The sequence below is a fragment of the Trichoderma gamsii genome (assembly GCF_001481775.2).
Source record: "Trichoderma gamsii strain T6085 chromosome Unknown Scaffold_4.2, whole genome shotgun sequence".
In the NCBI taxonomy this organism is placed as follows: Eukaryota; Fungi; Ascomycota; class Sordariomycetes; order Hypocreales; family Hypocreaceae; genus Trichoderma; species Trichoderma gamsii.
In genome coordinates, this window is record NW_020171341.1 from 671,446 (window position 1) to 682,096 (window position 10,651).

General features: G+C 50.8%; 1 protein-coding gene across 1 annotated transcript; it reads right to left on the reverse strand.

Annotated features, from left to right (window-relative positions):
- Positions 1–6,939: 6,939 nt before the first annotated feature.
- Positions 6,940–8,106, reverse strand: TGAM01_v201664 (hypothetical protein; the record flags this gene model as incomplete). Its single annotated transcript, XM_024548815.1, has 2 exons — positions 6,940–8,013; positions 8,092–8,106. 2 exons carry the CDS (start codon positions 8,104–8,106, stop codon positions 6,940–6,942), a joined length of 1,089 nt encoding a protein of 362 aa, XP_024406426.1.
- Positions 8,107–10,651: the final 2,545 nt, after the last annotated feature.

Consider the following 10,651-nt stretch of genomic DNA (forward strand, 5'->3'; position numbering starts at 1 on the left):
AATATGCTCTTCATCGTTCAATTTTTTCCTAAATAGGAGTTTACATCTTGATCGCCATTCTACGGTTTTGTTTCCCCCTTTTCTTTGCTTTTTTGGTGGTGGGAACTCCGGGAGCGAGCCAAATTAGGCATTGTATTGCTACAGTTTCTAGAAGTAGCCAAAGAAGGGAGCAGCCGTAACGGAGTAAAATGGGGCCTAGCGGCAGCTTGCCGAGACGCTCCGATGCGGAAACAGAAACGGCGAACCCTGTCTCTCTCGCAAACTTTGTTGGTTCGGACCCTTTCCAGTACTCTAGCCGAATACTATATACCAAAATAGATACGAGCATTGATACCCTTGAACATGTAGTGGTATCAATGATACTATCAATGCTACAAAACGCGCGACAAGTACACGCGATGCAAAACTGTCCGTCCATCTTACCTAGAGCATAATACGGATCTCCCTACGGTACTAATTAGCCTCGGGCGCAGGCTTATACCCGCCCTCCTAGCAGGTAGTATATCTCATCAAATGTTTCGAATCGCACTACTGCTGCCAGGTACTTACCTCATATAAAGTAGGAGTGGTGCACCTTGTGCCGAGTATTACAATAGCACTAGAAACCTCGCTCGCCTAGCCCTCTATTTCCCCGATATGTGCCCGGGGAACCGCGGGACGAGACACGAGGACCCGGATGGTCGTGTGTCTGTTTCTGCACGTTTGTTTTTTGGCCTCTTTTGTCTTTCTTTTCTTTTCTCGCCCGTTGCTTGTTTAGCGAGCTGGCGAGTCCTGGTCATCAAACGATTGATGTCACTTTCGAGCATGCCTCGTCCCGCAGGTACCTACTTGTCTACCTACCTAGCACCAGTACTTCCCGTTTCGTACTTGTAAGCATTGATCTATATAGTACAGATGTCGTAGGTGGTGTGCATGGTAAGGGCGGATCAGGCAATTCTCAGCAGGCCATGGGGTGGCCTAAAAGCCAGAACGCTTCCCGCTATCTCGATATCCGTATTGAGGGAGGGGAAATCCCACGGTCTGAGACAGTACCCTGAGACGAGACCGTGGCAGAAACCCAGGCAGCCGGCAAATCAGTATGGACAAGATGATTTCATGTCCCCGATTTGGCCTCGGATGCGGGCTACTGGCAGCAATATAGACCGGCCCAGACTGCATCCCATGCATCCCATGCATCCCAGGCCAAGCTTGGCCGATCCATTTGCTGGCATGCTAGCCGTCTCGCTCGTCCAGTAGCAGGGTGACGGGATAACTTGTTCGTTGCAAATCATATGAATACCTATACGGAATACGCAATAGCCTATAGCGAGGCTGGGCATTTCCAAGAACGTACTGGTCTCGCTGCGAGTTGTACCCAAAACGACCTCGTCTGCATGTACCGCTCACACCGCGGATGTACTAGCCACAGTAGGGAGCTCCACGAGCGGCCGGCAAACGAGCTGGTTGAGAAAACAAGAGTGCCAGCGTATCTCGGTCGCATTAGGCTCTGGGCTGGGCTGCATATCGGTGAGCGGCTTGCATCGAGCTTCTGCAAGTCGTGCAGCAGCCTCCGTGGGGTCCAGGTCGAGATCTTCCGAGGCGTGGCACGCGCTGTAGCGTGTACTGTAGGTCCTTGTACTTTATCTCTCCAAGCCATTGCGCCGAGGCACGACAGGGAGTACATGTACATCGGGCGAGGAGATGCGCGCTTATTGGTCAATGCCACTCGAAATTACTGCCTTTGGCCATCCGCTACTCTAGCCGGCGTGTACCTCTGCATTTTCGACTTGCGTGCCTGGGCCGGATGTAAGCCACCAAATGCTCACAGCAACCTGCCACGACAGCTATGCCCCAGACGAAGAGATCAAGATGGCGTCGCATTTTCCCTTTGCTCCATGCTTGCAAGCCGGTTTCTGAGCCGAGCCTGCTGCAACCGCACGGGGCATGCAAGGCGCTGGAAAGCAGTGCGTTTGCATTTGGGACCCAACTGCGACTGCAGGCGATCGAGTACCTACACAGGTACCTTCGTTGCAAGGCCATGTTACGCGCATGCATGAGAGCAGCTAATGTAGGCGTGAGGAGCCTTGTTTCCTAAGTGGCTGCAGGGAGATCGTCAGCCCATCAAGCCGTTTTAGTGGCTCTTCTCTCTGCCCAGCCGGCGCCCTGATGGATATGGATGGATATGGCGTTTGGCAGAGCACCAAAGCACTCCGATCCATGGCAGACTGACTCAAGCCAGGCTGCTTCAACAGACCTTTTTGGCGGCTTCATCTTGCTCCGTGTTTTCGGACCTGTTCCAAGGGCTGGCCGCCAGTCTCCATCGGCGTCCAGCGTCGGCTGCAAAGGGCGCTGACACACACGAAGCCCTGTCTGAAGTCGTCTCCACTGGGAGAGCCCTAAATGAACACCATCCGACAGGCCCCACGCCAGCCCGGCCGAAGCGGCGGTTTGGCTGAGGAACCAAACAGAAGAGAGCCACGACACATCATGGTCGGCAGACGTGTGTGACTGCTCACCCGTCCGTCTCACTTGGCCGTCGCACACGCACTCTGGCCTTGGGCGTATGGTGGTCCCGTCTTGGAAAAGTGCGTCAAAAACCGGCCTGGGGCGTGGAACTTTTCGTTTGGCCTGCCCCATGCGGTAGGGCTACATACATGTACTCGCACATCTGATTTGAAATTAGTCGTCGTGGATATCATGTTTGGGAATGGCCGATTGCCTATGTACTTGCCAGAGCATCGCAGATTCTCCAGCAGCACATTGCTGCGACTTGCGCCTATTGGTGTTTGGATGTACCGGACCCCTAGTAGCAAGGCACATGTGGTAGGTACTAGTATTTGCGTGTCGGTTCAGACGTACGTTCAGGAGGTCAAACACCTAGCTGCGCAGCTTGACGCAGCATGAATCGGCCTGTCTCGAGCCATGGCCACAGCCACAGGCATCAAGTCTATGCCGGCCTGGTACGCATCAAACGTGTCAAACGGGCCTGTGCCAAGCAATCGCCCTACGAGTCCGGCTCCAGCTCTCCGTCAGCGCACTTTAGCTCTTAATTAAGTATGCCGTAGCGTCCTTGATCCAAGAGACAGGTCCTAGGAGTGGAAACCCGCGCTCCCGTGTCTCCGGGCAAGTCAAGTCAGACCCTCTCTGGCGTAAGAGAGTGATCCATGAACGGCGATGGCGGGTCAGCTCAGAGACGAGGGGTACTACTAGCAGTGAGTAGCGTGAGTAAGTACGAAGTAGCACCAGCTGCCGTAATGCTAGCAGCAGTACTAGTAGTATGCTCGGTTCAGCCACGATGACGATGGACTTTTCCTCACTGCCCTTCTTTTTTTTCAGCCGACGTTGACGGACTGGGGTCCCTGGTTGTTTTGGCATGTTTATGCCAGGCTGCGGCTCTGTGTACTAGCAGTATAGTAGTAGTCGCAGTACTAGTAGTAGTAGCTGCCAGACCCTTCCCGGGTTGAATTGCCCGCGACCAGGCAGCTGGAGCGTGACCAGCGACATCGTCTGCTTTTGCGTCGTCTAAACTTGAGGGCTAGACCAAGAGCCAGGGCCAGGTTGCAGGAGGGCTGTGCGGCCTTGATGATCTGATTCCCATCCCACCAGGTCGCCGTGGGTTTCCAGGCTCTGAGATGGATGGATAGAGATGGATTTGCATGATCAAAGGGTGAGAACGTCTCCTTGCAAAGTCAGTGATAGTGCCAAGTTTTGGATATTTGGTGCTGCATGCCTGTTGTCACACAATAGCAAACCAATCTTGAGGGAGGTGCAGTTGAAATCAGTGCTATTGGCTCTGTTTAATATTCTTTACTGCCTCAGGCTGGATCGTAAGATGCCGTAGCAAGCCAAGTTAGTACCTCCTTGCACATCCAGAGTTACTCGGGAGGTACAGTACGCGGCACGCGGCGTACCTTGCATGTATAGCGCCGCCATCTATTGCGCACCTGCATGTACCTCTGACAGATGGGCATCGGTACATGTAGCCGTGCATGCATGCTGCACGCCGTAGCCTCCCTTCTAGCAGGGCCGGGGCCGTTAGTTGCAAGAAACAACTACTAGTAGTACTGAAGCAAAGTACATGTATATGTACATATCGCGCTCCCTTACGTCGGCCTCCGTCTCCGTCTCTCTCTCTTTTCTTCGTCCTTTCCATTCCTCTTCTACTTTGTCCTTCTTTCATCCTTTCACCATCCTCTTGCTTGACCCTTGATCGTTTTCTACCCCTCTATGCGTCATCCCTCCTCGATAATCATAATCCTTGCTCGTCTTCATCACGATACTCGCTCCTTCGTCAGCAATTGTGGGTGGAAAGACAGAGACGTGAACACAGCCTGTGGAAACCAAAAACCAACCGGAACCAGCCGTCATCAATCACTTCGAGGCCGCTGTGGCTCTTTGAAATCTCTGTTGCCGTTCGTTGATTCCATCGTTTGTGGTCAACCGCGTTACCCGCATCTTCGCTGTTGTTTCTCGAACCAATCTCGGCACTTTCTCACCACCGGAGCTGGCTCCGGCGTTGCACCAGGCTGTCGGCACCCGCTGGGCCAGACCCCCGTCATTTCTACCCGCGAGGGTCTGCAGGCTGTATCAAGCAATCGAGGTTGACCCTGTTCTATTTTTGAACCCCGGCCGTTGCTCATCACCTGGGCGAAATCGCCACCCACGGAGCCTCTTTATCGGCATCCGGCCCCGGATTGATAACCCACGCCCGCTTCTACGCCCCGTCGACAGTCAAAAGACACAACACCCCCCCCTTTGCAAAGTACTTGCAGGGGCTTTTGGCCCGGTCTTGTGCTTCCCGGCATCTGGCTTCTCCCGTCGTCCGCCGCCTTGGACTCTACTCTAAACTCCTAAACGCTGAACCGAGCAGCAACTGATCAAACCTGGATTCCGCTAGCACGAGAGCAAACACAGACGGGACAGTCTAACACACTACCTTGTCACTACATTCTCTTGCCGGGGTGGTTAACCGATCCGTGAGATTTCTGAAAAGCGCTGAGATTCGATATATAAAACGCCTAATTCACGCCCTCAACTCAGCCTTCATCACATCTTGCCACTCAACCATTCACTCCTCATACATACAACTCTGATTATCTACACTCAACATTTACTGAACACTCAACGTCTCAAGAAATACTTGCAATACCAACCAAAAACTTTAAAAGAAACGCCTTCCTCTCCTGTCAGCCGCCACTGCTGCTGACAACTCATATCAACACTCTATTTCGCCCACTTGCACTAGTCACTTTGACCAAACGTCACTATTTTTTCACTTTATTCAACTTCGTACTGCTCTTCGAACTAGCAGTAGCCCAAGACTCGAATCTGTCTGAGACTTCCATCTTTGACGGATACCCAACCAGCTTCTCTCAATTCAACAACAACCGCCAACACGGCTCAACGACAGTCCTCCACAGCAATGGCAAACTCTTGTGCCCATTCCTTCGTCATGATCAAATCTGACAACACTCTTGTTGAGTGGGTTTGCCAGCACTGCCGTTCGGGCCCTCACTGGGCCATCTACGAGTGCACTTATTGCAAGCTTCACTTGTGTCGCCCTTGTACCCAGGCTGCTTAAGCTGACCGCAAGGCTACGGTTTACGTCGGAACAACCACTAAACGACTAGCCAATTCCATGGCAGGCCACTGGAAAGGCCAGTCGTGATTATGCCTGCCCACGTTGCTGTTTGGGATGGAGTAACATCTTGATCGCGACCTCTTATGACGACTTTATTACGTTTTGCGGAGCACTTGCTTCTTTGGAAATGCTTCTAGACGAATACAATTCTCACGAATCATCATGACTTTCGCTGCTACTGATTTTCTTTCTTTTGTATTGACCGCCTATCCCCGTCCTTCAGCACTTGTCTTTCTTTGGCGCTCTTCAGTTACAAGCGTGCATTAAGCCTTTCTTGCATACCAGGATTGTTTGCCATTTGTCTATAACTAGAGGTCATGTTTCTTTTCTGTCTTGTTTTGATTCCAAGCATAAGCATACGATGGATTTTATTTTTCTGTTTGTGTTTGTTTTTGGTTTTGTCTTAACGTTTTTGGTCGGGGTTTGCTTTGCTATTTTGGAAATTCTGGATGATACGGTTCTCTCTTCTACTCATTGTCCTGCGCTGTTTTGAGATTTAGATGGATGGACGAGGCTGGCTCACGTACCTACCTACCTATAGATTGGCTGCCGTAAGGCAAGGAAAGCTCCATATGCATATGTGAGCATGGCACATAGAATTAGGATATAATTGGATTGTCAATTACATGTCATTGCCCGGACGACCTGGCTCGTGATTCTCTAGTGCAACGTACGCCTTTAGAGCTGTTCGAAAGCAAGCTCATTTTGGAACATATGTCCTAGAGAAAAAGCAAGTGGCAAGGCAGTAGAAGAAATCCACTGTTATAGTTATATCTGGTTATTTGCACCACTTTTTATCTGCATCTTTAAAAGTTCTCAAGCATTTTGGATTTAACATCCATTGGGTATTGACCAAATAAAGGCAGAGGAACATGATCCAATATCGTCTCATCTTTTCTCGTTTTCTTCCATCCTTCCCATTTTCTTCTTTCCGTCCCCGTTTGTTCTTCATTTGCGCGTGTTCTGCAGCACAGATGCCGTGATCCCAAGAACAACGGCCCGTATGTAGCACAGAGATCCGTCTTCGTGTGAGATCATCTTTGTGTGCTTGTAGGACGCGGTACACAAGATGAGTTTGCCGTAGCGGCTGTGGCATCTAGCTAATCTTTTCTTTTTCCTTCTTCCTCCTTTCTTCTTGGTGACACACAATTTACGCTGATTTCTTAAGTTTGTGTGGCTCAAGCAGATGGGATATACTTGCTTGCGAATAGAAGATGGCAGAGTAGGATGAGAGGGAGATGGAGCTCGGCATAGGCTAAACCCCTCTGAAGAGGCGATACTATCGCTCACGGTCAAATGCCAACATTTTGACTCCAGGCTCACGAATAACGGTAGAAGCGGGCAATCGTCTTATCCGCGTACGCCCAGTCAGCCGCCGGTCTCTCAGCCGTCCTCTTCGTCACAGCCACCTCGTCTCCGACCGAAACGTCAGCGCCATCCAGGCCGTCCACCAAAAAGGCGTATTTACCAAAGACGGGCTCCCATTTAGCGCCAATGTCGACCCGTCGATCAGCCATCAGCTTCTTGAGCAGCGTGCCCTTTTCTCCCTCGCCAAAGCGCCCCGTGTCGTAGTCCACGTTGAGGGAGGTGCATCGGTCGCACAGCTTGGTCAGGGCGAGGACGGGACGGCCGCTGATGGACAGCTCGGCCCAAAAGTCCTCGTCGAAGTCGACCTCGCCATCTACCACGATGTTGGGACGGAACTTTACAATATCCACGGCGTTATTGGTGTTGGAGAAGCGCGCGTTGACGTTGCGGAGCGACTTCTCGGTCACGACGAGATAGGCGGCCATGTCGGCAAAGGCCAGCCAGTCTGGCTCGGGCTTTGGCTCGGCTTGGTGTTGATCTCGTCCACCCCATACGTAGTCGTATCCGCCCCATATGTAGCTGTACAGATAGGGGAGCCAGCCTTGGGTAGGAGGCGCAGCAGTAACCAGTGGTTGGCTTCTAGGTGAGTTGGTTCCTAGCACTGGACGACGCTCGTCGCCAATGTAGAAGAAGATGGTTTCGAAACCGAAGCAAGCAGTAAACCACTTGTCAAAATGATCTCCCATACGGTAAGCGTTAACCAGTGCCTGATGAAGGTTGATCACTTGCTTGTCAAGCCTCGATAAGTCAGGATACAGGGGCACGCGAAGAACAACACTCTGTTCCAGGCATTCTGGCACCAGCGGCACCTCTGGAGGCATATATCGAACATGTATCTCATCGCCTACAATCTCCGGGATGAAGCGGCTGCAGGCGGGAAACCTATCAAGCTGCAGCTTCTGCAAATCCCCATTCTCTTTGACCTTGAAAAGCATGAACCGTCTATCATGCTGCACTCCCGAAGGGCCAAGGCGAGCGTTGTGGAGCGGGATGCCGCGAAGTCCCTTGATAGGGTAGACCCAGATCTGGGGGTAAGAGGGCTTGTTAGTGGTACATAAGCAACCTTAATCTGATTTCGCTCCGCGTTTAGGTCAGACGCTTACTCCTGTGACTTTCATGGCCGGCGAGATTGGGCGATGCAGCGGAGTAGATGTTGGCCCGCTCGAGGGATGTGATTAGAGAAAAAAAAGGGTATGACTGTATTCGAGATACTGCTACAGTACAGCGTCCTTGCCTTGGATTCTGAATCGTGGTAAGACATTGTGTTTTATTTTAAGAACAGAGGATGTCTGCGGGATCTCCATATTAATCGCCTCAGTACCTTGATACGTGTAAATCTCCATCATGTTTGCTTGTACAGTACGCCTTGTGTGGCGCGCCCTTCCACGGCAGTTAGCAGACTAGGCTGTAAATCGCAACTCGTTTACACCTCCGCAGCAAGCGACCCATAATCTCGCTGCTTTAAGCTCTTTTGCTCTCTCTTTTCTGCTGTTTTGTTTAAGGCGTGGGGGGTAAATAGTAAACCATCAATCAACCAAATTTTATGGGCATGCTATTAAGCGGCGAGATCGGTAAATAAGCAACAACACAGCAAAGATCTTTGGCTTTGTGGTAATATCTGTGAATCTTTGGTTGCAAAGATAGACGCAGGCCGATTCAAGTGGATAAAGAAGCAGAAACAGGCCCACAGAGACGGATGCAGAACAAGGGGCCTATTGCTAGAAGTCTTGCAAGATGATGAGATTCTTCAATCTAGCCCCCATCAATTCTGCCTACTCGTGCACATGCTTGTCACTGATATTCCCGTAGAACGCCGAAGACTGCCGCAAAGTGATAGGATTCTGTCTGCAGAGCCTAGACCTCTACTTTTGGACAATCTTGCTCTTGCGCATTATGAATACCTTTGTAATCATGGATTCCATGTCAACCCGAGGTTAGAATGACCACCCAGCGAGCAGGAGTTATCGCATAATTCTGTTGCCTCCTTGGTGACATTTTGCTGCTGCTTCTTATCGTGAACGCCATTTAGCCGAAAATAACAATGATAGATCACAGCCGAATGTCCCTGCTTCTTTGCGGATAGAAGAGAGATGGCTTTCTTTGTTGTAAAAAGAGCGATTACTTCATTTCTGTAACCGAAGTCAAGCAGGAATCAAAGTACATCGATAAGAGGTGCTTGATCCTTCTTTCTTTTCCCATGTTTATATAACAAATGGACATTGAGACTATCGAATTGCATTCACCGACACTTGGATCCGCTTGAAGCCTTCAGGATATTCTTCTGCTGGTAATCACGTGCAAAATATCTCCATCATGTGCAATATCCCCCACTCGCCGTTGTGTGGGAAGGGTGGAAAGATTCGGCCAGGCCTTATCGTTCTCTGTAGTAGGCGTGAATGTGGAAATGAAACCCTCTCAATCCCAATGTAGAAACGCGTAAAGACTCGAGGACAGGTCTGTACCATGAGGCAAGTATCGAACCCCGGGCGGGGAAAGCGGGATGCTTCGGTGAATGGATACCTAGAAAAGCGTGAGTGAAAGCTCTAGAAGCTGCAGCTAATGTTGCCGCGGATCTGACGTATGAAGGTGGACACAGGGCAAACACCAAGCCGCTTATCCATCTATCAATGGGGACCTGGTTTGCACCCTATGACACTCCATCCTTTGCGTAATCTGTTGGATCACTACCGGCTCTCACGGCGAGTTGATGTCGATATTATTGACCTAATATCAGCATCGTGTCTTCAAGTTCCGTTCAAACCGTCTTGGCATCAAACATGAAGCGGCCTCAGTTACTCAAATACGAAAATCGTCGGTGCTCTTGGTTCGGACGCGTATGCTCTGTACGTCAGCAGTGGATCGGCCACCCTTGCTCTTCTTTTGAGGGGAGGATCCCTTTGTTAGAACGTTGTCGCGGAGGATGGGGGGCGATGCTAGCTTGATAGCTTAAGTGGCCGGGTTACCGAAGGATTTGAGTGATGACTGGCTTTGATTTCGGTGTTGATAGTTCGTGCCGCTATATCACATCACATGGTAGTTCTTCTCATGCCAAATAGCTAGCACAGATACTAGCGATGAGAGAATAATACCTAGTGGCAGTGAGAGTTACCCGCGCCCTCGGGAACGGGCATGTGGGTTGATGTGATACATCGAATCATTCTTTGGGCGAGTGCCCGGTATGTTTGCTGATTCGTTCAGCTCTTTATCTTGCAGCGTTGTGAGTGGGCCGCGACGGGATGTATCCAACCCTGATAAAGCAGACGTTTTGAGGCACAAGAGGGGATATGATCCTTCGCACATGCACGGCAGGTTGTGTTGGTTCTGTATTTACATGCTCGGGGATGCGTAAGAAGGTTGATTGGCAGGTTGTATTAGATGCGAGCCAGTTAGAGACGACGGTTCGCTTTGATAAAGGCAGCGGATAAGAGGAAGAGATGCCGGCCCCTCATTCATTCACCGAAGGCGTCAGGCCTTTGCACGCCTGCCTACATGTATGCGAGATGAGCAAGTATATGCAATGCTAAATCATGGTGTGATGCACACTGGGCCTCTAATTCACCCGGCTTGCATTATCTTCATCGCTCCATCTGTAGCTTGATTTGCGCAATTTGGACCCCGATAGCAGTCCTTCTTGGCATCCCTGATAACCGCCATGAGCTCGAA